Here is a 26,213-nt window from a genome sequence, read left to right as displayed (position 1 = left end):
CATTTATGCTGATCTAGAGGACCCAGTACAGTCCCTTCCTCCTGAACGAATTCTGGAGTCTGAATGTCCTTGACAGTGTCCAGAGGGAAGGTTTGGCTGTTGCTTCCCTTGTGACCAAATAATCTCTCTCCAGGAGAAAATGTCACTGTGGGTTATCAGGTGATAGAAGTGACAAGACCAGTGCATATGCTCTGTGCGGCAAGGTGGGGGAAGCGCAGAAAGTGCTCCAGTGTTAGCGGAATAGATTTTGGTTGATGCATGAGCTCGCTGCCTAATGATTTCCCATTCATTCTCGTGTAAGGCAAAGATTAGATATTTATACTATTGAGATGCGCAGCATACTAATGAAGTGCACAAGGGGCTGTGGCAGGGCAGGGGTGAAGCCGCGAGCAGAGGAGGGAGGCAGAGCAAGGCTCCAGTCCAGTTGCCAGTGGGAGCTGGGCTCTGCAGGAAGTGGAGTGGGCAGTGGGGCTGTCTGGATGCTAGGAATTTATCAAGGGTGAGCTCCACCGTTCTGAGCCTCTGGCAGCCTCTTAAGGCCGTATCCTCTGAAGCCTCGGGGAAGGCTCTCTTACCAAGAGAGAACACCCAAGGCCAGTGAAGCGGTTATTGAGCAACTCTGCTTACAGCCAGGTCAGGGCCCTGTCTGGACCAATTAGCTTTGTTTCGCAGCACCACAGGGGAAACCTTCAACCCCATGTACCCGAGAACGTCTCCTGGTCCCAGCTGGCTCAAGTGAGGGGGTGTGGAAGGGGCAGTGCGCGCCCAGCACCTCTGCTGGAAGAACTCACAGACCTGGAGCACTGACGGGCATGCAGGGGCCCTGCTGCTGCTCTGGGAGTGTGTGCCGTCTCCCCAGCATGCTGCCTGTGCAATGGAGCTCGGACCCCACACCCCACCTCTTCCCCTGGCTGGGCTCCTGATGGATTTTCAGCAGTCCTTGTCTAGGAAAGCCTCGGCCCTATTGGCCTCAGAAGTGTGGGGGTAAATGAACATTAGCAGTCCCAGGGAGCAGCATTCAAACAAGGGAGCCTTGCAGCCCCTCTCGACCCGGGTGACCTCTGACCCAGGCACAGGTCAGGCAGCCTGGAGGGCTCACTTGGGGCCCTGGCCTCTGAAACAGCGAGCAGGGATGACGGGCTTCATACATTATTCAGAGCATCTCCGGCAGAACGGCTTGGGGAGCAGTCTTCACGGTTTGGGCAGGCAGCCCAGGCCGAGGCTTGCTCCCTCATACTTCCCGTGCCTTCTCTGTGACCCCAAATTGCCCCATGGGCCTCTTTTCGGAAGCTCTCCCTCTCTGCTTCTAGCCTGGCTTCGTCCTGCCTGCAAGAGTCCAGACACCTGGGAATTTAAGGCAGAATTCTAGGGATACTGAGCCTTTGTCGCAAACTCCTGATGGAGTGTTTTATTTTGGCCCGAGTTGCCCTGAATGGGCTGACGCCTCTCACCCTGCCCGCCATCCCAGCCTGGCCTTCCCCAAGGCATGACCCATGCCTGGAGCCAGCCTGACGACACACTGCCAAACCTTCTTAGTCCTTTAAATCACATTGGGAGGGCCAGTCGCTCTGGAAAATTCCCCTAAAATGGTACATCCCATGTCCCAATCTTCCACACGTGACCTCTTCCCCAGGTGGGCCCTTGTCACGTGATGTTGGGAAAAACGGGCAGGCCTCAGCGTGTCTCTTACTGGGCCCACCTGATACCGTTGGTCTTTCCCTCTCATCCTGAAAACACTTTCTCTGTTTCCCAGGGTACCACTCTTCCCCGCTTTTCCTCCTACCTCACTGGCCCTTAGGGGTCCGTCATCTTTGCTGATTTTTCCTCCCAGTCCCCACAACGAGAGAGGACAGTCCCAAGGCTCAGTCTAAATGTGGGTCTCTAAACGTGGGATCGCAACTAGTCTCATGGCTTTTTAATGCCATTTATATGCATTACATTTATTTTTTTTAATTAATTAATTAATTTTGAGAGAGAGAGACAGCAGGAGAGGGGTAGAGAGAGAGAGGGAGGGAAAGAATCTCAAGCAGGCTCCGTGCTGTCAGTGCAGAGCCTGACATGGGGCTTGATCCATGAACTGTGGGATCATGACCTGAGCCCGAAATTAAGAGTCCGAAACTCAACCGACTGAGCCACTCAGGTGCCCCTACATTTATTTCTTTAGCCAAGGCCTCTCTCTGGACCCTAGGCTCTATACCCAAGTTCCTATCCAACAACTCCGTTTGGATGTCCCAGAAGTATCTGGGACATATATCTGGGAATATAATGTGTGCAAATCTGAGCCTCTGATCTTCTCTCCAAATGGATCCTTCCTCCAGGATTCCCCGACTCTGTGAATGGTGAGTCCCTCCCGAGCTGCTCAAGCTGAAAACCTTGATTCTTCTCTTTCCCCATACCCCAAACCCTATGCCCAATCTGCCAGCAAATACTGCCTGCCAGTTCCGCTTTTACAATATATGCAGAGTCAAGCCAGGTCTTAGGTCTCCACCATTCTTGCGCAAGCCACCGCTGTCTCTTTTTTACGGCAATGGCCTCCCCACTGATTTCTCTGTCTTTGCCCTGGTTGTATAGTCTGCGCCTGACCTGCCAGCCACAGGGATAGTTAAAAATGTGTGACTGTGGAGCCCCACTAAGCTTTCCCACCCCTTTACTCCTCTCCTTTCGTCTTTTGCTCCACGCCCTCCCCGCCCACTTCCGCTTCAGCCACACTGGCCCCCTGACTGCTCTCTGACCAAGCCAGGTGCCCTCCCATCTCAGGTTCCTTGCATTTGCCTTGCTCTCTGCCTGGACCTCTCTTCTTCCAGATATCTGCATGGCTCTCTCCTGGTCATCGTTCGGATCTACTCAGAGGGCACCTCTCGGGGAGGTCTCTCCTGACCAGCCTGTCCCCCCTTCTTCCCCCGCCCACAATCCTTTCTTCAGACCACCCTCCCCACCATACTTCCCTGCTTTGCTTTCTCCACACTATCCTTCTGACGTACTGTTTGCCTCACCAACCCATTTGTGTCCCCCAACCCGAGTGTAATCACCTTGAGAGCAAGGACTTTGTTTAGCAGTGCAGCCCCAGGGCCCTGGACCACGCTCGGTGCCTCATGCACAGTGGGGACAGATCCCTGCCCGACTCTCCTTCCCCTTGCTTCCTCAGTCCTCTTCTCTCTTGGGTCTCCTCCTGATTCCTGCCCTTTGCTGGCCTCCTCCTCTGTGACTGTGGGTGTCCCCAAAGCTCAGCTTTTGCTCCCAACTTCTGCCGACCATACCCTCATCCCAATCACCCGCCCTCCATAATCACTTCAAACTATTGTGTTCTTTTGATTACATCGACTTGCTCTGACACCTTCCTTCACTCAGCAAGCGATAAGTTCCTTGAAAGCAAGGCCTCTATTTGCCCTTTCAGTTGTTCTTGGACCCACATAAGTTCTGTGAGGGATCCCTGAAGGTACATTGAGCAGATGAAGATTCATCATGCTTCCCTCTTGTCCCGCCCACCTTCCAGCCGGGATGGCCCTGTGGGCCTGAGATCCAAGGTGCGAGCTGCATCGAACGGCTGGTCAATGAGCCTTGGGGAGGCTTCATCCCACGGTGATTTAATGAGTCACTGTGGATCAATTTCGCTGATTCTTTAGCTCTACTTGAAAAGGCCTTTTGTGGCTACCCTTGGATCTCATTTGACTTGAGTACGTGGGCATGAGAAGGGGATACAACTGAACTCTTTTCTGGCGAGAGGCAACTGCATTCCAGGAGGTGAGCCTTCCTCAACATGCTGGGTTAGTGAGGACCTGCACGTCCCTTGGGATGGCAGAGCTGCCTCCCCCGTCAGACTATGAGGCTTTGAGGACAGGACTGGAGTTTAAGTCATCGAATTCCCAATGCTAAGCTGGTGCCCGGTATATAGTTAATTACACAAGTAGTCTGGCACGAAGGGAAAAAAAAAAACAAAACAACAACAATCTGATGTGAGAGAAGTTCTTTCTGGATCCTTCCCCCAATCTGGAGAAAATAAAGAAACACACTCCCCTACCTCTGTTACCTCCACTTTTTAGCACGCCCTACCCTCACTGCCATCAAGGCCTAGCCTAAAACTCTCCTTTTCTGACTCTGATTTCTCTTCTCCACTTCTCCGCAACATTTTTGCACAGGGCTTGTAGTAGAGCATAGTTTTATTGCAAGTGTCCTGAACTTGTCTGTCCCCAAGCATGTGCCGTGTGTGCAAGGGGGCTGAAGGGCCACTGGGTTTGCTCTAAGGTGCCCATTAGCCTGGGCACTCCGAGGCGAAGGGCTCTTTCTCTGCCACCCTTTCCACAGCCAGGTCAAGCTTCTACACCCAACAACTGCTCGGTGATGTAACTGACCACACACATTTGAAGCTCCATAAATGTTGGTTGAACAAAAGAGCCGTGAATGTCAGGCCACTTCCCACAGGAAGAATCCTGGGGAGATGGTAAAGGAGTCCCAGTGTCAGCACAAAAGCCGCCCCCTGGAATGAGAGGAAGGAGAGAACTTAACCAGGGCAAGGAGAAAACAAAGCTCTCTTCCAGATCCCTTGATGAGCTACACAATCTCAAGATCTGTCTTCTGCCCCAGGGAGCAATGTAATCCTGCTCTGCTCCAGCTGTGCAAGGAACACAGGCTTGGTTGAAGATCCCGATCTGAATCTTGGCTGGTTACCACCTTCTCTCCGGGTGACGCTGGTAAGTCACTTAACCTGATCCTTCATTTCTTTGTTTACAAAAAGGGGATAATAAGTCTTGTGGTGAGGATAAAATGTGATAAAGTTGTTTGTGCTCTAGGCCCCTGGTAGGAGCTCAAGTCAAGGGCCACCCCCCACCCCCCACCCCGGTAAACCGGGACGTGAAAGGAGGTGGATGAGGAGGGAGCTAAGTCCCCTCCACGGGACTGTGCCTCGTGGGAAAAGGAGGAAGACAGCTTGTTGGTGGGGAGTGGGGCTTCCTTGTGGCAGGAGCCCCCTGGAGGAAAGACGTCTCCCAGGGGCTTGAAGAGAGGACTGACTCTTACTGACACTTCAGGGAGGAGAATTTGTCTGGAAATTCTGCCCAGTGGCCTGTTAACCTGAGCTTGAGGCCTCTCTTACGGGCACACTCCCAGGGACTGGGTAACTCTGCTCTGAAAGCAAGAGAGCCCCACACTTCTCGGTAAGACCAGCCAAGAATCTCAGAATCTCAGAAATTTGAAGCTGGTTTAACACTGAGTTAACTGCAGCTCAGAGGGGACAAGTCACTTTTCCAAGATCACACAGAACACATATGGCACGGCTAAGACAAGAAATAAGAATGAGAATAACCAACAATCTGTCAGAATAGGCGGTCTGGACCCAAGCAGGGGGTCAGGTTTGAGAGTGGTACAGTGACCCACAGGCTGAGCTAGAAGGGAAGTCACTGTGACAATGGGGCTTAGGGGCTCTGTGACAGTGTTGACCTAGGCATCTCAGGTATGTTTACTTTTTTTGAAATGTTAATTTATTTATTTTGAGAGAGAGAGAGAGAGCATGTACATGCACGCTCAAGTGGGGGAGGGGCAGAGAGAGAAGGGGAGAGAGAATCCCAAGCAGGCTCTGCGCTGTCAGCACAGAGCCCAACACAGGGCTCAAACTCACCAAACGGTGAGATGGTGACCTGAGCTTAAATCAAGAAACTGACTGAGCCACCCAGGCGCCCCGACTTTTCTACATAAATATCGCTACAGGCGATCTACCTACCAGTATTATCCCGGTGTTGCTGATGTGGAAACCAAGGCACAATTTAGGTAAAGTCCCTGAGGTCTCAAAGCCAGAAAGAGCAGAAGCAAGACTACAACCCAGGTCTGTTTGGCACCAAAGCCCGAGCTCACTCTGTACAGCCCTGCTCATTCCCAGGCTGGAGACTGTTCTGCCACATATGGCCTCTCTTCCTCCCCACAGACTCTGAGCCCAGGGTCCCTGAGAGCACACCATCACCCCAAACAACCGTCACCCATGCGCACACACACCCAGACCTGCTCTCTCCGGCCTGTCAGGGACCTGGTAAGGCAGGAAGATGGCTGAGTCCGTTAATGCCACCAAGCACAACACATATTTATGGCCCCAATTACAGGCTTCACCTTCCCCCGCCACCAAGGAGCAGAAATAGCGACAGAACAGTTGTGTGCAGTGGGGTCTGAGGCCTCTGTAGCAATAACTACAAGATTACAGGGATGTTAGCAAACCCGGGTGACGGTGGCTCTATTATAATGATAAATCTACAGCTTTATATAGAAATAATGAGACTGGGGTAGAAGGTGGGGGAGGGAAGGGCAGAGGGATTTCAGCCAATCAAAGTTCTAGGTGGAGGGAAACCGGCAAGCCGCTGGGAATGCCCAGGAGACCACCAGGGGCGCTTAGTCAAGCCAGGCAGGAGTGGGGGGCAGCAAGAGCATGGGGGGGGGGGGGCGGAGAGACCCCTGCCTGGGGCTGGAGTGGATTTAATGAACTTCCACGATTTCCTTCCCCCTCTGAGCTCCTCGATTCAGTGGAACAGAAGAGGCCTCCAATGACTCTGGCACGTCCGGGTTGCTGGCTTCTCACTCTCCAGCCTGGCGAGGTGTGTGCAACCTCCATTGCTCCCAAGCTTCCCTCCAGAACAACGTGGGGGCGGTGAGGCAAATGTCCCTTGTGGCTTAAGATGTGCAATGAACATCTAGATTCCCCAGAAGTACACCTCCCTTTCACTAGCCTGGAAACTTCTTATTTCAGCGGTTGTGAGAAAACAGTAGGAATGTTCCAGGCTTTGCTACTTCACACCAACTTGGGCTGGAGCCAAAACGAGGGACACACCTGCCAGGGCTGAATGTGATACCCCAATGCAAGTGTTCTACCTGCCAGGGCTGAATGTGATACCCCAATGCAAGTGTAAGGACCAGCAAGGAGACAGCATTCACAGACTCACGCAACCTCAGAACAGTCTCCTAAACCCCGATTCTCACAGTGCCTGTCCTCCCTAACCCGCGGGTCACTGACCCCCCACTTCAGTCCAGACCCTCTGATCCAACAGGTTAATCAACTTGCCGCTCCAGACACAAACCATCTCCCTGAACCATACCTCTGAAGGGCTGGACAGGCTGCCTCTGTCCCCACCAAGCCCGGCTCTAACCCAGTTTTCAAAATACTATTTGCCCTTCTCCAGGAAGCCTTCCCAGATTAACCATACCCGATTCCCATTGCTTCTTCAAGAATCCTTTCTTGGTGGGTGTACCAGTATATAGTTTTGATGGAATTAACTAAACCACTGGTCATTCAACAAGAAAGTGCTGATTCTCACGTTTGCAGAAAATGACACACTCAGCCCTGAGGAAAAATACAAGAGAAAGTCAAATGTGGGACAAAAGGTATTCCTGAGCCATGCGGAGGACTTTGCAAGACTGAATATGATTCGGGACATATCTAGAGGAGCAATTTTGGTAGGAGCGGAAGGACTCAGAGAACTTTGGAAGGGGGATTGGTCTGGGCCAGGCAGAGCAGTGGGGAAAGGCCTGCCTGACAGTGGGAACCTTGTGAGCAAATGCAGGACGCAGGAATGTTAGCACGCGCAGGGGAGCAGCCTGCAGGGCAGAGGTGCTGCCAGAGTTCTGAGCAGAGCAGGGCCTGAACGCCGCTCTAGGAATGGAATCCAGCACGCAGGGGACATGGGAGTCCCTGTGCTCATCTGTACCGCCCCCACCACGCTGGCTGCAGGATTTCACATGCACTCAGCACTCATTCACAGTGACTATGACTTGTGCCTCTCTGGCCCCCAAATAATTACAATTTCAGAGTCAGCTCCAAAAAACAGGTAAAAGCACCAACCTTCTTACTTCTTACTTCCCTTTCCTCACCCTCCAGGAGGATGAGCCTACTCTCGAACGCCGGCCCACGGGAGGGGCTATGGATTGGAGGGCCCCAAGGGCCTCCTGTTGGCAGAACATCAGCTCAGACCGCAAGCAGGACAGGGTGTGTGAGTCCAGGCACCTTCAGAAACTCCCGCGCCCGGCCTCCCTGTGCTCCTGGTGACGATGCAAGCCCTTCTTCAATCAAACTAGACATACTTCCCCTCCCCATCTATCTTCATTCCTCCTTATCCGGGAAATATTCCTGGGCTGTCCCAACCCGCAGTTCCAACTTCACACAGAATACACTCTTCGTTACTTAGCGTTACTAACTGCTGCAGGGACGTCTCTTGTCTCCCTAATTCGATTGTACATTTCCGTGTGGGTCGAAGGGGCTGCCTTCGATCCCAGCCCCACTCACTCCCCAGTGCCTGGCACAGTGTTCTGCTTAGGAAGAGGACTGGACCAGTACTAACTGAGGATGATGACGATGGTGACTATCTACCCAACACCTTTTGGAGGATCTGCCATTTTCTTTCTTTCTTACTTTTTTAAAAAAAATTTTTCAACGTTTATTTATTTTTGAGAGACAGAGATAGAGCACGAGCAGGGGAGGGGCAGAGAGAGAGAAGGAGACACAGAATCTGAAGCAGGCTCCAGGCTCCGAGCTGTCAGCACACAGCCCAATGTGGGGCTCGAACTCACAAATGGTGAGATCATGACCTGAGCTGAAGTCGGATGCTTAACCGACTGAGCCACCCAGGCACCCAATGATCTGCCATTTTCTAAAGCTGGGCCGGGAGAGGAGGGGAGGGGATGAGGGCAAAGATAGCCAGAGAGTTCTAGTGTCTAGGAAGTTAGCTTCCCTATGAGGAGTGGGCTTAAGGCAACAACTGTCTATTCCAGGCCCAGGTCTTGCATCATACCTGGAGCTAAAGCCCAGGAGAGGGAGGGGAGGACCCTGGTAAGAGGCTGAGTCAGGCTCTTGCTTCCCCAGCCACTGGCCCTCACTCCTCCCTCTCTCGGAACCTCTGGGCCTCCACCTCAGCGTGGGAAGGACCACTCTGCTTTTCTCTACCTGTGCAGTCACCATAATGAAGCTGCTGCCTGATGAGACCACAAGGGAAGAGCTGCACCAGATGTAAACTTCATAGTGATTTATAGAGCAGAGCTCTTGGGCTCGCCGGCGTGCAGCTGCTGTTCCAGCCCGCCCCGTCTGCCCGGCCCCGCTGCTGGTGCTGCTCTTGGGGATTTCATGAAAGCAAAGGTGGGGGATGCACTGGGGGGTCGGACTGATCTGGTCAGAGTCAGCACCAGCTGGGAGAACGGGGTGTCTCAGAGTCCTTCCCTAGGGCAGAAACGGAGCCCACCAAGCTTCGAACAAATCAACTTTCTTATACTTTTCCCATCAGAGCAGGGCAGATTTTCCTGGCCTCTCTCCTCATAAATTCAACACATAGAGATACTGAGAACTGGCTGTTCAAAGGGAGAGTCTGCAGACCGAGTAGGGTCATCCCTGCCCCAGAGAAACAGTGCAAGAAGTATCCTGGGAGACACTCAACCAGCTAGCACTCAAGACCCAGACGTAAGGCCATTGGTATCTGATGGGTACACTCAACCTGGCTCTTAGCTGCCTGGATGGGCTTAGAGAGAGGCACATCACCCACACTTGTGGGATCTACACTGGGTGGACCAAAGGGCTCTGGATATGCCCTCCTCATTCTCTGTGCCAAACTTGTCCTCCCTCTGAAAAGCCAGCTTGAGCCTCAGCTCCTTGGTTAACTGCAGTTGATTGTGAATAGCTCGGCACCCCCGTCCTACGTGTGGACTTGGGTTCCCTTCCAGGCTGGCCTCCGCCATCGCTCACACTGGGCTGGGCAGGCAATGCCTGAGAACAGGAGCTGTGTGGCAGTCACTAGTGTTGGTCACTAAGTTCTCCTCCTGGGCACACAGTAGGACTTCTTTGCCCTGCCCTCCTGAGTTGCCGTGTGTCTTGCTTTGGCTAATGAAATGTGAGTAGAAGTCACATGGATCGCTTCGCCACGGAAGCTTTAAGAAATAGTGCGTGGTTCGCCACCTCCTTTGCTCTGATATGGTTCCTACGGGAGCACACCTCCAAACAGAGCCTCTGTCAGCCTGGACCCCTCAGTCACAAGGTAAAGCAGAAGCCCAGCCGAGCCGCAGAGCGTGTGTAACCTGACCCAGAGCTAAATCTCGGTTGCTTTAAGCTACCAAATCCTAGGATTATTTGTTGCTACAACATAACGTCCTGCACTCTGATTAATATGCCCTGTTCCTGATTGCCTGTTCCAGGCTTCTCGTACACATGGATGCCCTTGGCAGATGCCGCTGTCTGATTCAGTCTAGAGACATGGCCCAGTCCTTACCCATGATCAGAGAGGTAGATAACCCTACGGGTGGTAGACCTAAGGCCTAGCAGGTAGAGGGAACCGCCCCAGAACGTGTAATCAGAAGCAATGGACAAAAATTGTCTTCCTTGCCAACCCACGTGGGAGCTCAGCTGCCCCCACCCCACCCTGGGACGGAGTGCAAGGACTTCCCCAGGGTGGGCTGAGCCACTGCTCAGTTTCCAGAGTCCCCGCTTCACATCCCGAAGGGCAAAGGCCCACCTACCTCCAGGGGTGAGGGGGACGGGCACACACCCCACTCAACCCAGCACTAGGAATCCTCCAGAAGCCCAGGAGGCAAGGCTGTACTCACACTGGTGGCATACTGGATGTCCTTCCAGATGGAGGTTTCCCGGGACAGGTCGGAGGCCTCAAAGAGGTTGTCCAGGATGACCTCTCCGATCATGTCATGGCGGGAGAAACGGTCGAAGTCGAAGACGCTGAGATGCAGCTTGCGGTCTGCCAGCTCCTCGTAGGGCACGGGGAAGTGGAAGTTCTCGTCGAAGGTGGGGTTCAGGGTCTTGCGGTGCACCCGCGTCTGCAGCTTGCGTTTGCGATCAGGCAGGAGGTAGATCTTGACGTAGGGGTCAGAGCTGCCGCAAAAGTCCTTGGCGGGGAGGTCGAAGGCCCTGAGGATGCGCACGATCAGGGTCTCGCTCTCGTAGTCATAGCGCAGGCTGAAGTTGAGTTTCCCGCAGCTCTTGGCAGCCTCGGACGTGGCATCGTCCCCGTCCACCGATTTCTGCTTGTAGAGTTCGGGCTTGATGCGGCCAATGCTGGTGGGCTGCTCCGCCGCGGGGGGCAGCTCGTTGCCGTAGTCCACGCTGGACACGTGCATCTGCCGTGGCAGGTGGCGCTTGAAGGACGTGTGCCTGGCGGAGGGGGCAGAGATGGCGTGGTCAGGGATCGGGGGCAGGGGGAAGGGCATGCAAGACGACACCTCCCGCTGCCCTGGCTCATCCTACCCTTTGCAGGGGGCGGGGAGGGGCGGGCCTTTTCCTCCTGCTCGTGGACCCTTTCTCTCTCTGCACACACTTTGTGCCGGTGGCAGTGAGCGTCCCAAGTCTTAGCATGTGTGAGGTACTTGGAATGGGGCCTCCTCGTATATCGTAAGCTCGATACACGCTGCCTTTTGCTGTTATTTTCTTTTCTCTTTTTCCTGCTTGCTGTTTTCTACGTTTCTTTCCTAGCAGATGTGACCCTGGTTCCCCCCTGACACCACGAGATCCCTTAGGAGAAGGACCATCCTTGCTTGCCCTGGTCCTTCGTCATCATCGCCACCACTACCACTGCCACTGTAGTTAACATTTATTGGGCTTTGGAGCCGGACTGCACAGATTGGCTCTGTGAGTGTCTAGCCATGTGACCTTGGTCAGGTCGTTTAACTTCTCTTTGCCACAAAATGAGGATAATAAAAGTAGCAATTGCATAAGATTGCTGTGAGCACGAACTGGATTGATACATACAACAAGTACTTAGAACACAGCCAGGTGTAGAATAAGCCGTCTATCGTCAGCTCTCATGATCACACGGATTCTTTCATCGGCCCCGCACTGCAACCTTATGCGTCCTTAGCCCTACCGTATAGTCGGGAAAAGTGAGGCTTAAGAAAGGTGGGCAACCTGCCCAAGGTCAGATGATAAACTCTGAAAATGTGACCCCCAGCACTTTCATTCCTGGACTCCCATCTGAAGACCAGGTCTCCTTCCCTTCGGCTGGTCGCCTGGGAGCCTGGGGAGACACTGCAGGGACCCGGGAGCCCACCAGAGCCCTAGATAAGTACAATGCCTCATACTACATGCACCACTTCTTTTAAAACTGTTTCTGAATGTTGAAGAGGTGTTTGTCATTATGTGGTGGTGGTGGCTTTTTTTTTTTTGTTATTGTTCCGTTTTATTCTGTTTTCAGTTAAAGAATGCCGCGTATACAGCTGCCGTCTTGCAGGGGAATCTGTCGAAGGTCACAGAGGAATCCTCATTCTCAAAGTGTTAGGAACCTCTTGTCTCCTCTCCCATGCGCCGCAGACTCTGTGAGGCTTTGCTGGCATATCCCTAGACACACCACGAACTTTTATGCCTCTGGGCCTTTGCATTTTCTCTTCCCTCTGCCCGGCAATCTCGCCTTCGCTCCCAACACCCAGCACCCCCCCACCCACGCACGTCCCAGTGCACACTGCAGAGCACAGCTCCCTGCTTCAAATGTTCCCATTGCCTGCAGCCTTTCCCGGTGCCCACCCCCTAGTCGGTTACCCATCACAGAGCACATCCTCTGCTATAGTGTCCAGTCCAACCATAGGTGTTCTCATTTCCGGTCTCTGCACCCCACAGGCTGGAATCACATCAATGTATTGGATAAGGGAATGTGGAGGCGTGGAGGTTAGGGAAGGGAGACGTCCGCCCTCACCTGGTAGACGATGCTGGCTCTGTGGTCTGTCGCTGCAGCCGCGTGTGACGCATGATGTGCTCCTTGACCGACATCTGCACCTCGGCCGGGATATCTGGGGACGTGTGGCTGATCTTCACGGCCGCCTCTAGGAAGCCCAGGCTGTTGGTGTCCTTCAGCTTGTCCGCCATGTTGCCTCCGGAGCTGGGGCTCTGGGGGGCCTCCGGGGGAGGGCTAGCAGAAGCGGGACTGGAGGCCTCCTTGTTCCTCCAGGGCATCCAGCACAGCTTCCAAAAGAGAAAGAGAAAAACTGCCACCAGGGCCACGCCACACACAATAACTACCACTGCGAGGAGGCTGACAGAGGTGCCTGGGCGCAGCATGAGCCAGGGCAGGGAGGGACAGAGACAGACAGAGGCGGCGGAGAAGCAGGAAGGGGCGGTTGGAGAAGGGGGCACACAGAAGGGACAAAGACGGAAGAAGAGAAAAGAATGGTCATGAGAAAGCTGCCAGCCGGGAGAGGCGGTTTTAGGGCTGACGCTCCACAGTCCACTTTGTGTAGTATCTGCAGCCTGGCGCCCACCTCGGTCTGACGCCCCCCAGCATTGCCCCCTCCCCCACCGCCAGCTTGGGGAGCACCTGCACTGCCTCCCCTACTGCCTATTGGCATGTGCACGGGGAAGGGAAAGTAATTTAAATAGCAGCCTAAGCAAATGTGCAAATTCGTGAAGCGTTCACATTTGGATGCTGTTTGAATTTCTATTAGAGCTGTTACTATGGCCAGACTTATAGCGGAGTCGTTTTTGGTATACAGCTCTCTCCCTCAACAGGCTGTGCGGCCTTGGGGACCAGAGGCTCGGCCAACTCAATCTCTTCCCTTCCCCCACCCCCATCGAGCCCAGAGCAGGAGCTCAACAGTCGGGAGCTTGAAGCGAATCAGACGGAGCATAACCTCCTTGAGGCCGGGAGTGGGTCTCCTGTTCCTTCTGTACGCTCAACTGTGCACACAGTAGGCTCAATAAATACTTGGGTTAAGTTGGAATTTGACCCACACGGTGTATTTCAAAGCTACATACAAGTGATTCCTGTAACTGTCTTTTCCCATCCCGTAGCTATTTGAGAGCTCTGCTGTAAAACTGGTAATTTGTTTAAGGTGATTTATTTATTTTGAGAGAGAGAGAGAGAGCACGGCAAGCAAGAGAAGGGCAGAGAGAGAGAGAGAGAAGAAGAGAGAGAATCCCAAGCAGGGATTCAGCCTGATGCAGGGCTCGAACTCACGAACTGTGAGATCATGACCTGAGCTGAAATCAAGAGTCCGACACTCAACCGACGGAGCCACCCAGGAGCCCCTGTACAACTGGTAATTTTCAATGTCGTGGTTGGTTCTGAGGCAAGCGCTCACTGCGTCGGCCCCAGCCAACCCTGCCTCCAGAAGGATGCCCATCATCCCAGGAGAGCTGTGGGCCATGCCTCCCTCTGGAAGAAATGAAGAAGCAGATCTCTTACTCCTCCTTAAGGAATGACCCTTAGAGCCCAAGGTCTCTTCTCACTCTGACTAGAGAGCTCAGAAGGCTCTGAACCAGTGGCACACTTGGCAGGGTGTGCACAAAGGTCATTTGCGAACTTGTGAACAAGCCAGCCGAGGAGTCTTGCATGGCTTGCGTGGCAACTGAATAGTTGAGCAATTCCACCGCCATCATCATCACATCAAATTTCTGGAAACTCTGGGGGAGGCCAGCTGGCTTGGTCACTAGACCCGTGCTCCTGGCTGGTGGCAACAGGCATTGCCTTTGGAGGGGCATGACCTTACCTGCACAGCCCCTGCAGGCTTGTGGGTTTGCAGGCTCTGGATTATCCTGGCCCAGTGGCCGAGCAATCTTAGAATCAAAGGTGAGAAATGACCCTAGAAATACTGGGGCCAGGCTGGGCTCTTGCAGACAAGAGCAGTGGTCCAGAGAAGGGACTTGCCTGGGTTCACAGTTCAGACACACAGCCTGGACCAGGGTGCAGATGCCCACCGCCCAGCCTGGGGCTCTTCACACTGTCCCAGGCTGTCTGTCCCTGATTAAACTGTAGGCCATTGTAACTCTGCGTTCTTATATTTGTCTGACTCGTGGCCTAGCACAGAAACGCACGCGAGAATGAATGAGTGAGTGCAAGAATGAATGCTGCATAAAAGGGCTATAATGATCTCTCAACCAGCATTTACTGAGCAACCTGCATGTGTCAGGTGCTAAGCTAAGCTTAGAGTACCGAGATGCCGAGTCCCTCCTGGGGTGGGGGTGGGGGGGGGCATCCAGAGTACTCTCATGCACACAGGCACCAGGAAAAGCTGTTGCCCATCCAGAGGGACCTGGGAAGGAAGTGAGAACATCAGCTACCCTCTCTGGGGAGCCGGCACTGCCTCCTGACTCCCCAGATGCAGGGTACTGGCCTGAACCAACTACTACAGCCACCTACCCCAGGCCCCTGCACAGAGACATCGGGGCCTCTCCCTGGCCAAAGGAGCCGGGGTTAGTCCTCCACAGAGAGACTGCCAGGGATCCAGAAAGCTGATTCTAAGTTAGCTTCTAAAGTAAAGGTTTCTAGTGCGCGTGTGTGCGTGCGTCATGAGGGCACAAGAGAAAAAATACCAGATTGTTCTAATATTTATTTATTTATTATCTTAAAAACAATAAATCACAACTGCAATATACAGGTTGATAGTAATAGAAATGATAGCATTTTATTATTGGATTTAGTTTTGAACATTACTATGTCCAAGGTACAAAGTGCTTTTTTATGCATTTGCTCATTGAACAGTCTCCAGTGAAACAGATGTGATTATTACTTTCATTTTGCAGATGAAGAAAGTGAGGCACAGAGGATTAGACTGCCCAGGGTCACACAGCTAGGAAGCCGTAGAATGGAGCTACAGCCCAGATGTGTAGGCAACATGGGAACAAATATACATTGGAGGCATTAAATGAAATAATTTGTGCTGTTATGAGTTCATTACCTAAATGGTTTGGAGACTGTTTCTTTAGGCCTTTATGGCCCTGGGGTTCACCAGGAAAGCTACGGCAGATCCTACGGGTCCTTATTCTGAGTATCCAGCCATCTCTAGACCCCTTCACACCTGTTCTCGGTTACAGCTGTTCTGGAGGCATTCTCTACACTATGAGTCACCTTAAAACAAAAAAAGGTATTTCTAGGGCTTTGCTTCCCTTTGATCATACATCTTACTTGCTCTGGTAATAATTAGAATTTTAATGAGAAAGGGGGAGAAATGGGGGAATCCAGAGAGCATAGAGTGCATTTAAATGTTCAGCCTGACAAAAAACTGAATTCATAAATGAGAAGAGAGGTGGGGGAAGGGGGTGGGCCGAGGGAATCAGTTTTTCCTCCGTGTGGTTGCTATTTTGAATACTTGTGCACGTGACCCCCACTGTAGTTCCCTCGGAGCTGTGATTAAGGCAGGCAGAGGTATGGATTATTGGGAATCAGCACCCAGCACTCAATACAGGTTATGTAAGACCAAGAAGCCCTCCCTCTTCGTGGAGAAGCTCCTTCCAGGATGCCTCGCTGGCAGGACTGACTGCAGGAGAACCGGGTCCTGTTGCTGAGTGGATTCACCCTCACTGGCGATACGAGGTGGTTAGCAAGGCTGGTAAGAGCAGAATTAGGCCAGGGCAGGGAGTGACTGAACAGGATTTAGCCCCTGTAAAATCACTATACGTGGCCTTGAGCTCAGCCAGCCGACATATCCTGGTTGAAGGTCCACTGGGGCTGGGAGGCATAGTCTCCTGTATGGTCTAAGGACTGTGCCAAGGCCCAGATCAGCTATGATGTGTGCCTTCCTACCCCAGGCCTGCTGGGGTCAGGCCACCAGGACCTGTTGCTCTGTAGCAAATCGCAGGTGCACAAGCAGCCTTCAAAGCCTTTTTCCTACTCATCTTGTTTGAACCTTGACACTGTGAGGCAGATAGAGTTTTGATGGCAACACAGCCGTCTTTTGAGTCCCGATCCGGTGTTCTTCATATTTCATAGCACTATCAGGCACTAGCTTCACGACCAGAGAGAGGCAACCCTCCAGTAAGGGAGGAAGCCCTTACTATAGCACTGAAAATTAGAAAGTACTTCCTAAATCTTTGTATTCTTCCTCTCTCCCTCCTTCCTTCTTTATTTCGTCTTTAGCCTGGAGGGAAAGAATCACGGTCCTGGGGTCAGACTGGGCTCATTCAAAGTCCATCTCCACTGGCTTTAAACCAAGCCACTTAATCTCTCAATGAAGCCTCAATTTCCTCTTCTGTCATATGGGTATAATAATAGCATCTACCTCATAGGGTCATTGTGAAGTTTAAAAGAGATCAGGGGTGGGGCACCTGGGTGGCTTGGTCGGTTAAGCATCCGACTTGGCTCAGGTCATGATCTCACGGTCTGTGGGTTCGAGCCCCGAGTCTCAGGCTCTGTGCTGACAGCTCAGAGCCTGGAGCCTATTTCGGATTCTGTGTCTCCCTCTCTCTCTGCCCCTCCCCTGTTCATGCTCTGTCTCTCTGTCTCAAAAATAAATAAACGTTAAAAAAAATTAAAAAAAAAAAAAAGAGAGAGATCAGGGGTGCCTGGGTGGCTCAGTCAGTTAAGCATCCTAACTTCGGCTCAGGTCATGATCTCACGGTAAGTGGGTTCCAGCCCCTCGTCGGGCTCTGTACTGATAGCTCAGATCCTGGAGCCTGGAGCCTGCTTCAGACTCTGTGTCTCCTGCTCTCTCTGCCCCTCCCCCACTCACACTCTGTCTCTCTCTCTAAAAATAAACATTAAAAAAAAAGAGAGAGAGATCAAAAGTGCCGAGGACAGTGCCTGGAAAGTAGTAAAAAATATAATAAATATTAGCTGTTCTATTAGAATCACCTAATTCTGCCAAGTCTAGCTTTGAATATACTCTAGTTTGGAAAAGTTTCGTTGGCAGAACTGCATGAGGCGTATTCTGCAAGAGATAGCTTTAACTTTATCCTTACAAACTAGGGACGATCTTACTAGCAGAAAGAATATAAATATTTCATATATAACTAGATCTCAAGACATAACATGTACTATATTAAAGATCTCACATCTCCAAGTTTTTCTGTCAATACCCATTTGCTTGCTATGTGTCCAGTTTCGTTGTTACTGTCCACTGGTGGGAGATCCAAAGGAGTAAAAAGAAAATCATGGAAGAAAAATCAGCAATTGCAAGAACATGCCATGCTTCTGCAAAGTTTTCTTGGAAATTTGGAAAAGGAAGTCTGGTCCATTACTCAACATTAGGTGTGAAACATCTTTATTCAGGTGTCAGAAGAATCCAGTATTCCATGGGCACCTGGTTTGGGAAATCTGACTGGCCAATTACCCAGCAGCCTCTGGGAGAGCAAGGAGCCGTGGAACTAGGCTTTGGAAACACACCTGGACCTGGCGTGGCACAGGTGCGTGTGGCTTCTAACCGTGGCAGGGAAGCTGACTTCACTGAGGGCTCAGACACTGGGCAGATAGCTTAGGTGAGTGCCAGCACCAGAATATCCACAGAGAGCATTCATCCACATTTCTAACTGTGTGACCCTGAGCAAGTTACTTCACTTTCTCCAAACTTTGGTTTCCTCTTTTATTTGATGGGGATTCTAATTATTCCTACTTTATAGAGTCATTAGGAAGATGAAATAAACTAAGACTTTGAGCATAGTTCCTGGTATATGGTAAATGCTCCCCAAATGTCAAGTATTTTATTTCATGTTTTGCTTTTTGTTTTTCCATGCAGAATGAACCCAAAGCTGGGCCTGCGGAGACAGGGAAGGGGGACACCAGACCACAGGGCAAAGTATCTAAGACACCTCAGGCCCCTCTTCTCTCCAGAGAAGTTAAGATCTCCCTGAAGCCTATGAGGGCAGGAACTGCTTGTCACCTTAAGTGAGACTGTCCAGCAGGGGTAATGGCTCATGGCCTCCCTCTCTCCCTGGAAAATGCTGGGTTATTAATTAGCAACCCAGGGCTTGCTTATCTCTCCTCACTGACACTTCTTTCTCCAAAGACAGAGCCCTGGCGCCCCCTCCCCCTCTCTCCACCCATAGTGTTAAGATTCATCAGCAGTTCTTATAACTTGCTATTGTTCCCATTTTTCTAATGTGTTTCCATGTCAGGAAAACCCATTTTGTAACAGTAACAGGCAGTTTTGCTAACAGACTGTAATTGAAAAGATAAACTGGGGAGAGGAAGCGAAAAGAAAGGACACTTTTCTCTGCTTCCTCCAGAGCTGGAGAAAGCTGGCTTCCGAGCTTGGGGTTGCTGAAATCGTTTGGTGTAAGGGCTGGCCTGTGCAGAGCAGAGGCTGCCTGGGCTGAGGGGGTCTCATTTAGACACAGAAAGAGACATAGACAAATACAACCCAGAGATCAAACAGCAAGAAATGCAGAGACCCAAGAGACTGGAAAGAATAGTGTCACGTCTGGGAATGGAAAAGACTCTCGGCAGAACCATTAATATTAATTAATATTAGTAACCATTAATATTATTAATACATTAATATTAATAATTATTTGTTATTTATTTCTACATGGTTAGCACTGTGCCCCTTACATTCTCTCATTTAATCTTTACAGCCTCCCTAAGATATGAGCATGCACCTCACAAAGATAAAGTAACTCAGTTTAGAGGTATTAACTAAGTAACTTATTCAAGGATACATCACATTAAGCAGAAGAACTGGGATTTAAACCTGGGATTTTCTGATGCCAAAGTCCAAGCTTCTGAGCCAGGCCCCTGAAGGGATTGGGGGCTGAGTGGAAAGCTGGGCAGGGAAGCTGTGGGGGAGGGGGGACAGGCACTTCTTTGTTATAACCAGGAGAGTGTGGGAGGCATTCTCAACTATTTGGCCTGATCCTCTGTACCTGGGTAAAAACCCGGAGACGAGGATTATGAACAACCTCCTCACCCCCCATCTCTTCCTTCTTCCCTGGAAAGTATAGACACTACAGGTTACCCACCAGGCACCAGGCAAATAACCAGTGGCGCCTGGAAACACCTCATCCAGAGATGTAGCAAAGAAATACCTGACAGTGTGTGTGTGTGTGTGTGTGTGTGTGTGTGTGTTGCAGGAACAGGAGCTATTCTGTTCTAAGGCTTACAGACGTGGTCCATTAATAATAAACTCTTCCGTGGCTTGTAAATTTATTAGGAGAACCTGCTGTAATTAAAATTCAGGGTTAGGGGAGGGGGGGAGCAGAGAACCTGTGCTTCCATTCCTTCTTTCAGAGATCCAGGCTGAACTACCGATGGGGATAATTAGCAGAGTCCAAACAGAGAAGGAATTAACGCTCCTGAAAAAGCTGTGATGAGGAGAGACAATGCCGGGCTAATTATGGCCGCACAAGCTTTATGACTGGGCACCGGCTTCCACTATCATTAGGGGATTCAGAGATAAATCGGAGGCTAATGCGGAGTGCTATAGCTAACAGAGCGTTGGCATTAATTTAGCAATTATTAGTATTATTATTTTGGCAGATGGTAACTGTACCTTTTTGCTTGATTGGTCAGGGCTTGTGGCCCCTCTGAGATGTGTGGAGATCAAGGCTGGGGTGATTGGGGTGGGGACAGACAGAAAGCCAGAAAGAGTCTTTCCCTCTACCCACCCCCCCTCCTGTTTATACCTGCAAGTACTGAGAGGCGAGGTCTGCCTGGGTCCACATGGAGCAAGAAAAACAGATCAACAAAGAGAGAAGGGAAGGATGACACTGTCATATACCTAGAGGGTCCACAGCTGGAAGTCCTGTTCACCTCTGCTTTCAAAGCCCTCTCAGATTAAAGTTCCTAAGTGTGACTCAGTCCTTCAGGGCTCAGAGACCTCTTTTCCTAAGCAGGACCAGCAGGGGTGCTGGCTAGCTCGGGCAGGACTTTCTCGTACCCTGCTTTTTGCACACTCCAGACAGCCTTCCACAGACCCTAAAGAAACCTGGCTAGATACAGATGGCTCAGTCTTAGCCTTAATTTTTTGCAGCCACATTATACCCCCAACTCTGTGGACATGGAGGACAGAGAACATAGTCAGAGGTAGAAGAAAACTTCTAGAACTGTAAATCCAAGCACTCTGCAACTCCTAGATACTTTCCCCTGGTTCTAGAATCTTAAAGCTCAAGACACTCCATAAAATCAGAACATTATCTCAAGGATGTACATTCTAAAGGATTGTACATTGCACCTTTCCTCAAAAAAGGCGAAATCCTCAGAATTTCTTCCTTCCAGCAAGGAGTGAGGGAGTAACTGATTATTTAGTTATAGAAACAGGACTTTCCTGTTTTGATTAAGTGCTATGCATTTAACCTCCCATCACAAGCAGGAGAAATAATAGTATCTGTGCTGCAAAAGACCAACTTAAAATCCAGGTAGCTGAGTCACATAACATCTCCAGTCATTAGAGAAATGAACAAACATTACATACATCTCATGGCCACACATAACCTAGAGAATAACCATTCCTGGCTGCCAGCCTGGAAGGGGCAGGGCAGCTCAGGATCTCCCATCAGGCCCCTGAATTTTTTGGAATACCTCTGAACCTCTGCTTATTACCTCAAATCCAGAACTCTCCCTACCCACACCCAACACTCTGCAATTTGGCCTGTGGAGCAAACTCATTCATCTCCACAAGGCAAATGGCATGAAGAAGGTAGGGAACTGCCTGTCAGTGTCCACTTGAGGCAGGGGTGGGGGTGTGTATTAAGGAGGAAAGCAGACACTTTGCCTTTAGAATTTTTAAAGAAAAATGGAACTTGCTTTTATCTGGGACAGTTTGTGTAGAGGTATTTCCAAGTCATGAAAGCTAAGGAGATCTGATTGAGATTTCCTGTGCAACTCCTAGCACGGACCATATACAGAGAGGGTCCCAGGAAATGACAGCAGAGCCTGAATCTCAATTGTTGAATCTCGGGGTGTTACTAGAGATCCCATGAGCTAGAGACTTTGAGTGGGAGGATGGCAGGGGAAAACGTACAGAGGTAAAGAGAACTAGGCATGCTCTAGTCACTTGCATTTTTCACGAAAATACAAATGAAAAGATCCAGCATTTCTCTGACTGTAGAATCTGGACCCAGGCAGTGGCTTTGGGATGCAGGGACTAAGCTAGGAAGTAGGATACCTGGGGGCCTGGTCCTGAGCTGAACAGCATCTCCCCAGACCTTGTGCTCACTTAAACCCCAAGAACTCAAAGCCACTCTCAACCATTTTCTTTTGCTATGACCAAGGGTCTCCTTCTGCCTCCTCCTTTCAGCCCCCTAACTTGGCCCCCCAGGGGCTTCCTGAGGCTTGTGACTCAGCAGCCAAAGTTAAAGTACCCCAGGGCTGACAAGTCAAGCTCGCTTTCTCAAGCAGCCTGCAGGGAAGGCACACTGATTCATCTGGGCCTGCTTGCTCACCTTCCTCAACCTTCTCTCACCCTCAGCCTGGCCACAGGTACCTGTCATTCCAGACTGTGGGGTTTCCCTCTGGAGTCAGAACACCAGAACACCTGCATCAGAATGTTTCACACACATACACCCTCTCCACAACGCACACTGCCCCCTGCCCTCTGTGGCATTTCTGCTCTGGACCAACAGGAGAGGGGGGCAGCCTCCACCCCAGGTGGAACTCCACAGGTGTGTTCTCACCTTGAATGATCCCCCTTAGAGTTTGAGGGGTCAGAACCAACATAGAGGGCCCCACTGGAAATGAATTATTGCAGGAAAGGAGGAAGGGACCTGGATAGGCAAGCAGGAAGAGACTCCTTAACTTGGGGAAAATTGTGTATCTGGGGGGTATGGGGAGTTGGGTGGTGTAGATGATGGCACCAGAGAACCAAAATCTAATACTTGCTGGGCCTAATCTATTCGGAGATTCTTAAAGAGGGAGAGTTACCTCTCCAACATCCATCCCTGTACCACCCTCTGAAAGTTCTTCTTTATGTCTAACCTCAGTCCCTTCTGCTGCAGTAATCAACCCATTGATCAAACACTGCCAAGGCCAGAGAGAGCGCTTGCGCGAGAGCAGCGCCCCCTACAACCCCCACAGGGCTGAGATGCGCCCAAGGCTGGGCACAACCCCCTCACACACACAATCCTCCCCTGGGCCACTACCATCCATCTACTCCTTCTCTCCCTCAGCGGCCCTGTTGCTAACCTAGGACCTACCAAGAGCTCTGACCTTTAACCTCAACTGAAAACAGGGCCCTGAAAGCTGTAGCCTCGGGGAGCTTACCCCACCTGTACCTGCTCCAGGAACCGCCGTTCCAGTCTCCGGCTTCTGGTCCCTTGAGACGCGCCTGGAGACGAAATTTCCGCCTCCCGCGGCCCCTTCCTCCCTTTCCCGCGCTGTTGGTGCGGAACCGCAGGGGCGACCCTCGCTTACCCCTAGGCCCAGCGCCACCGGGGTCAGAGTCCGGGGGACAAGGAGGGGTGGTGTCTGCGGAGCCAAAGGAATCCCGGCGCCACGGTCCCTGCAGGATCTCCCCACCCCCACTCTGCATCCTCTCGAGGCTTCGCACTGCCCCACAGCCCCTCCCCTCCGGAGGGAGGACGACCGGGTGCTCCCTGCCGCCCAGGACCCTCCAGGCGTCGGCATCGGGACAAAGAAGCCCGGCTGCGGCGGGCGAGCGCGGCCGCACGGCGCTGGTGCGGCAAGTAAATACCCGGGCTGGCCGGCCGCCTATCCTCCCGCGGCTCCCGCCGCCAGGGCGCGACACGCCATTCCCTCTGTCGCGACTCCCGAGAGACCCCCGCAGCCGCGCGCGCCGGGCCCGGGCCCCGCGGGGCTCGAGCTCCCGACTCACCGGCTCCGGCGAGCTCGCCTCGGCTCGGGCTCCCGCCTGGGCTCGGCGGCCGCTGCGTCCAGCGCAGGGTCCGCGCCGTTCGGGCAGGAGGCGCCCGTTTGGCAAAGTCGGCGGGAGGCACCGGCTCGGTCGCGCACCGGCCCCGAGTCCGAGTGAGTCAGAGAGAGACCGAGGGAGCGAGTTATAGGGGCGAGGGTGGGGGAGGATGCCGAGACACCCTCCCCCACCCCGCCCCCCGTCCTCCCCCCCCCCCCCCCCCCAGCGGAGACGCAGAAAGCCACTCGCAGCCGGAGAGACGTCCGGACACAAAGACCTCGTGCGGCTCGCAGACCTAAGTTTCTCCCTGAGACCAGGGGGCTCGGACGGGTTCCCCGAGAGAACAGACAAACGGACGCTCAGACCGACAGACGGACCTTGGGACCCTGACAACCCAAGAGACGAGTTGCTACTTCCTGGTCTCCTACTCGCTCCACAGACCCCTTCCCTGGCAGATAGCCCGCAGGGTGAGCGGAGAGACACCAGGGAAACTGAGGCCCCCGAGGGGCACGGCACCCGAGGAGCGCGGCTTTGCGCTGGAGTCCTGTAGAGTCACACGGGAGGGAGCTCAGGGATCCTCTGCCTCCCGGGTCCCCTTCACGTCTCTCCGCTTGCCCTGTGGGCGGTGGAACGGGGCACAGGCTGAGGCTCATTCCGAATCCAGGATCCTGAGCTGGAGTTCTCTGTCTAGATTAAGGGGCTCCCAGTGCCGGGGCTCTGGGGACAGAGGATGGTCGGGGCGAGAACCCAGGAAGAGAGGGGGGCTCGGGGTTCCCGTTACCTGTGTCGGCCGCGCTCGGACTCCTCTCTGGGGGCTGTAGCTCGAAGCTCCGACAAGTCTCCACGTCCAGCCCGAGAGGGGGCGGCCGGGCCCGGCACAGAGAGGCCAGGACCGCGAGCGCCGCCTGGCACCGAGGCCCCCCGGTCCCCCACACCCCGCTCATGCCCGGGACACCCCGGCTCTCCAAGCAGCCGCCTGAACCCTTGCTGCTGCTGGACTGGGGCGGGGCAAGGCGGCCCCAAGAAGACCCTCCCCGCAGCGGCCCCCTGCGGCTCCGTTCAGCTTTTAATCATTTCCCCGCAGGGTCTCCGCCCCTCACGTGGTATCCCGCGGCAGCTGGCAAGTCTGGCGCCTCGCGGCCGCCCCCTCCACACCCGGGGACAGGTCTGAGTCCCCGCGGGTTCGAGGCAGGGGAGCCCGGTTGTCCAGCACACTGGAGAGTGGAGCCTGGGATCTGACCCCACACTCACTGCCTGGTGTGACCTTGGGCCTCTCTGAGTCTCAATTTCCCACTCTGTAAAAGGGGTATAACGATAACGAGTGCAGCACAGGCTGCCTGGGAATATAAAGATAGGGTTTGCGAAAGATAGGGTTTGCCTGGGTAAATCGCCACATGCCACACAAGTGGCAACGAAATAGATAAACCCATTAACAGAAAGATGGGTGGCCTGGCTGGGGGTGGGAGAACCTCGGTCAAGGTTCCTAACGGGAGAAGTTAGTCAGATTGGTCCCAGGTCCTCAGCTTTGGAGGCAGAAGACCCCAAGACTGAGGGGCTATTCGAACTGCAGAAAGACTTTCTGAGCCCCGCAATCCTGCGGTCCACGATACCCGCACGTTGCTATGGCAACGGGAGGCAGCGGCCGTCTCTCTCCATGGCAACGGGAGGGGAAAGTTTCTGGCAAATAGGAATGGGGGGCATTTCAAGAGAGCGCTCTGTTCCCGCCAGACCCACCTCCCCGCAGCTGTGGAACACCACCGGAGATAATGTATCTTACTATGAAGCATAACAAGGGCCAGAAAGACGGAAAACAAAACGGGAGGGTTGAGGCTAGACTTAAGGCAGACTTCCCTTCCAGGAACTATGGCGTGAGGTCCAGGAGCAGGTTGGCTGAGGGGTTCCGAGGCACCGCACTCAGCCGTGGAGATCTATGGGCCGCCACCGGGTGCGGCCCTGCGGGGGCCCTGTCACGAAAATCTTGCGTCCTTGGCGTGTCGGCGGATGGGCCCCTTCCTGTGTGCGGCTCACCCGAAGCTCCAGCTTCCCCGGAGCTGGGAAGGAAACTTTAGCTGGAACCTCCGGAAGCCGCGGGCCTGGTGTGTACCGGGTGGCGGACGGGGGAGGAGGGTCTTTCCTCCTAATTAGCACGCTAATTGGAAGTGGCTAGGGCGGTGACTCACGTTCCAGAGGGAGGAGATTCGGAGCCCCAGCTCCTGGCGGTCTCCACATGCGCCATCTGCGCCAGCCGTGCTAGCGGGCCCGTGGACTTGAGAGTCCCCGGCAGCTACAGAGCGCCAAGCAGAGGCCTGCGAGGACGTAGGCTGGACCAGGCGGGTTTTGCTTTGGAAAAGCGCTCCTTGGCTCTGTCCACGGTGCTGAAGACCCAGTTGCTGCAATCGTAGCGTGGGCACAGCGTTAAGGAGGTGGGGAGGGATGGACAATTGTGGCGGGTTCAGACCTTTCACCCTGATCTCAGGAGCCTACGATAGGAGAGGGCTAGAAACTCAGGCCAGGGGGACTGAGCAGGCTTGATCCCGGAGACACTGTGCAATCCAGGCCGCCTTCCTGAAGGAGGTACTCGGTTGCTGTTCCAAGAACAGGTGAGGCTGTGGAGTCCCCATTTGCTTCCCAGTGGTTCTGGAACCCACCTGAGGAGCCCAGAAGCCCTGTCATCTTCCTCTCCACCTCCCAATGCAGAGCTTAGTTCCTGGGAGGCCCCTTGTTACATGATCACTAGCAGTTTCCGAGGCAGC

General features: G+C 53.0%; 1 protein-coding gene and 1 long non-coding RNA gene across 9 annotated transcripts in view; one reads left to right on the top strand and one right to left on the bottom strand.

Moving 5' to 3' along the window:
• SYT6 (synaptotagmin 6) overlaps positions 1-24,560 on the bottom strand; it is a 65,689-nt gene extending 41,129 nt beyond the window's left edge. For 2 of the 7 annotated variants that reach the window (XR_009607865.3, XM_060625484.3), the window contains exons 1-3: positions 24,242-24,557; positions 12,645-12,993; positions 10,555-11,113 (exon numbers count right to left, since the gene is read on the bottom strand). Coding sequence is in view for 5 of the 7 variants with exons in the window: in XM_060625484.3 (XP_060481467.2) it covers positions 10,555-11,113; positions 12,645-12,993; positions 24,242-24,404 (1,071 nt within the window). In the remaining 2 variants the exon portion in view is untranslated. Of the gene's footprint in view, positions 1-10,554; positions 11,114-12,644; positions 12,994-23,424; positions 23,589-24,241 lie in introns of those variants that run through there. The other 5 variants (XR_009607864.3, XM_060625483.3, XM_060625485.3 and 2 more) reach the window with 5 other exon arrangements.
• LOC132673094 (uncharacterized) lies at positions 3,735-12,666 on the top strand. 2 transcript variants are annotated; one of them, XR_009607866.3, is made up of 3 exons: positions 3,735-4,688; positions 6,489-6,572; positions 12,569-12,666. It is a non-coding gene; the product is annotated as an uncharacterized LOC132673094 (long non-coding RNA). The 2 variants fall into 2 exon arrangements; XR_013557416.2 differs by lacking the exon at positions 12,569-12,666 and adding an exon at positions 7,850-10,547.
• Positions 24,561-26,213: the final 1,653 nt, after the last annotated feature.

This window comes from Panthera onca, chromosome C1, assembly GCF_046562875.1.
Source record: "Panthera onca isolate mPanOnc1 chromosome C1, mPanOnc1 haplotype 2, whole genome shotgun sequence".
Lineage (NCBI taxonomy): Eukaryota > Metazoa > Chordata > Mammalia > Carnivora > Felidae > Panthera > Panthera onca.
The sequence above is the reverse complement of the archived record's forward strand: the minus strand, read 5'-3'. Positions and strand labels throughout refer to the sequence as shown.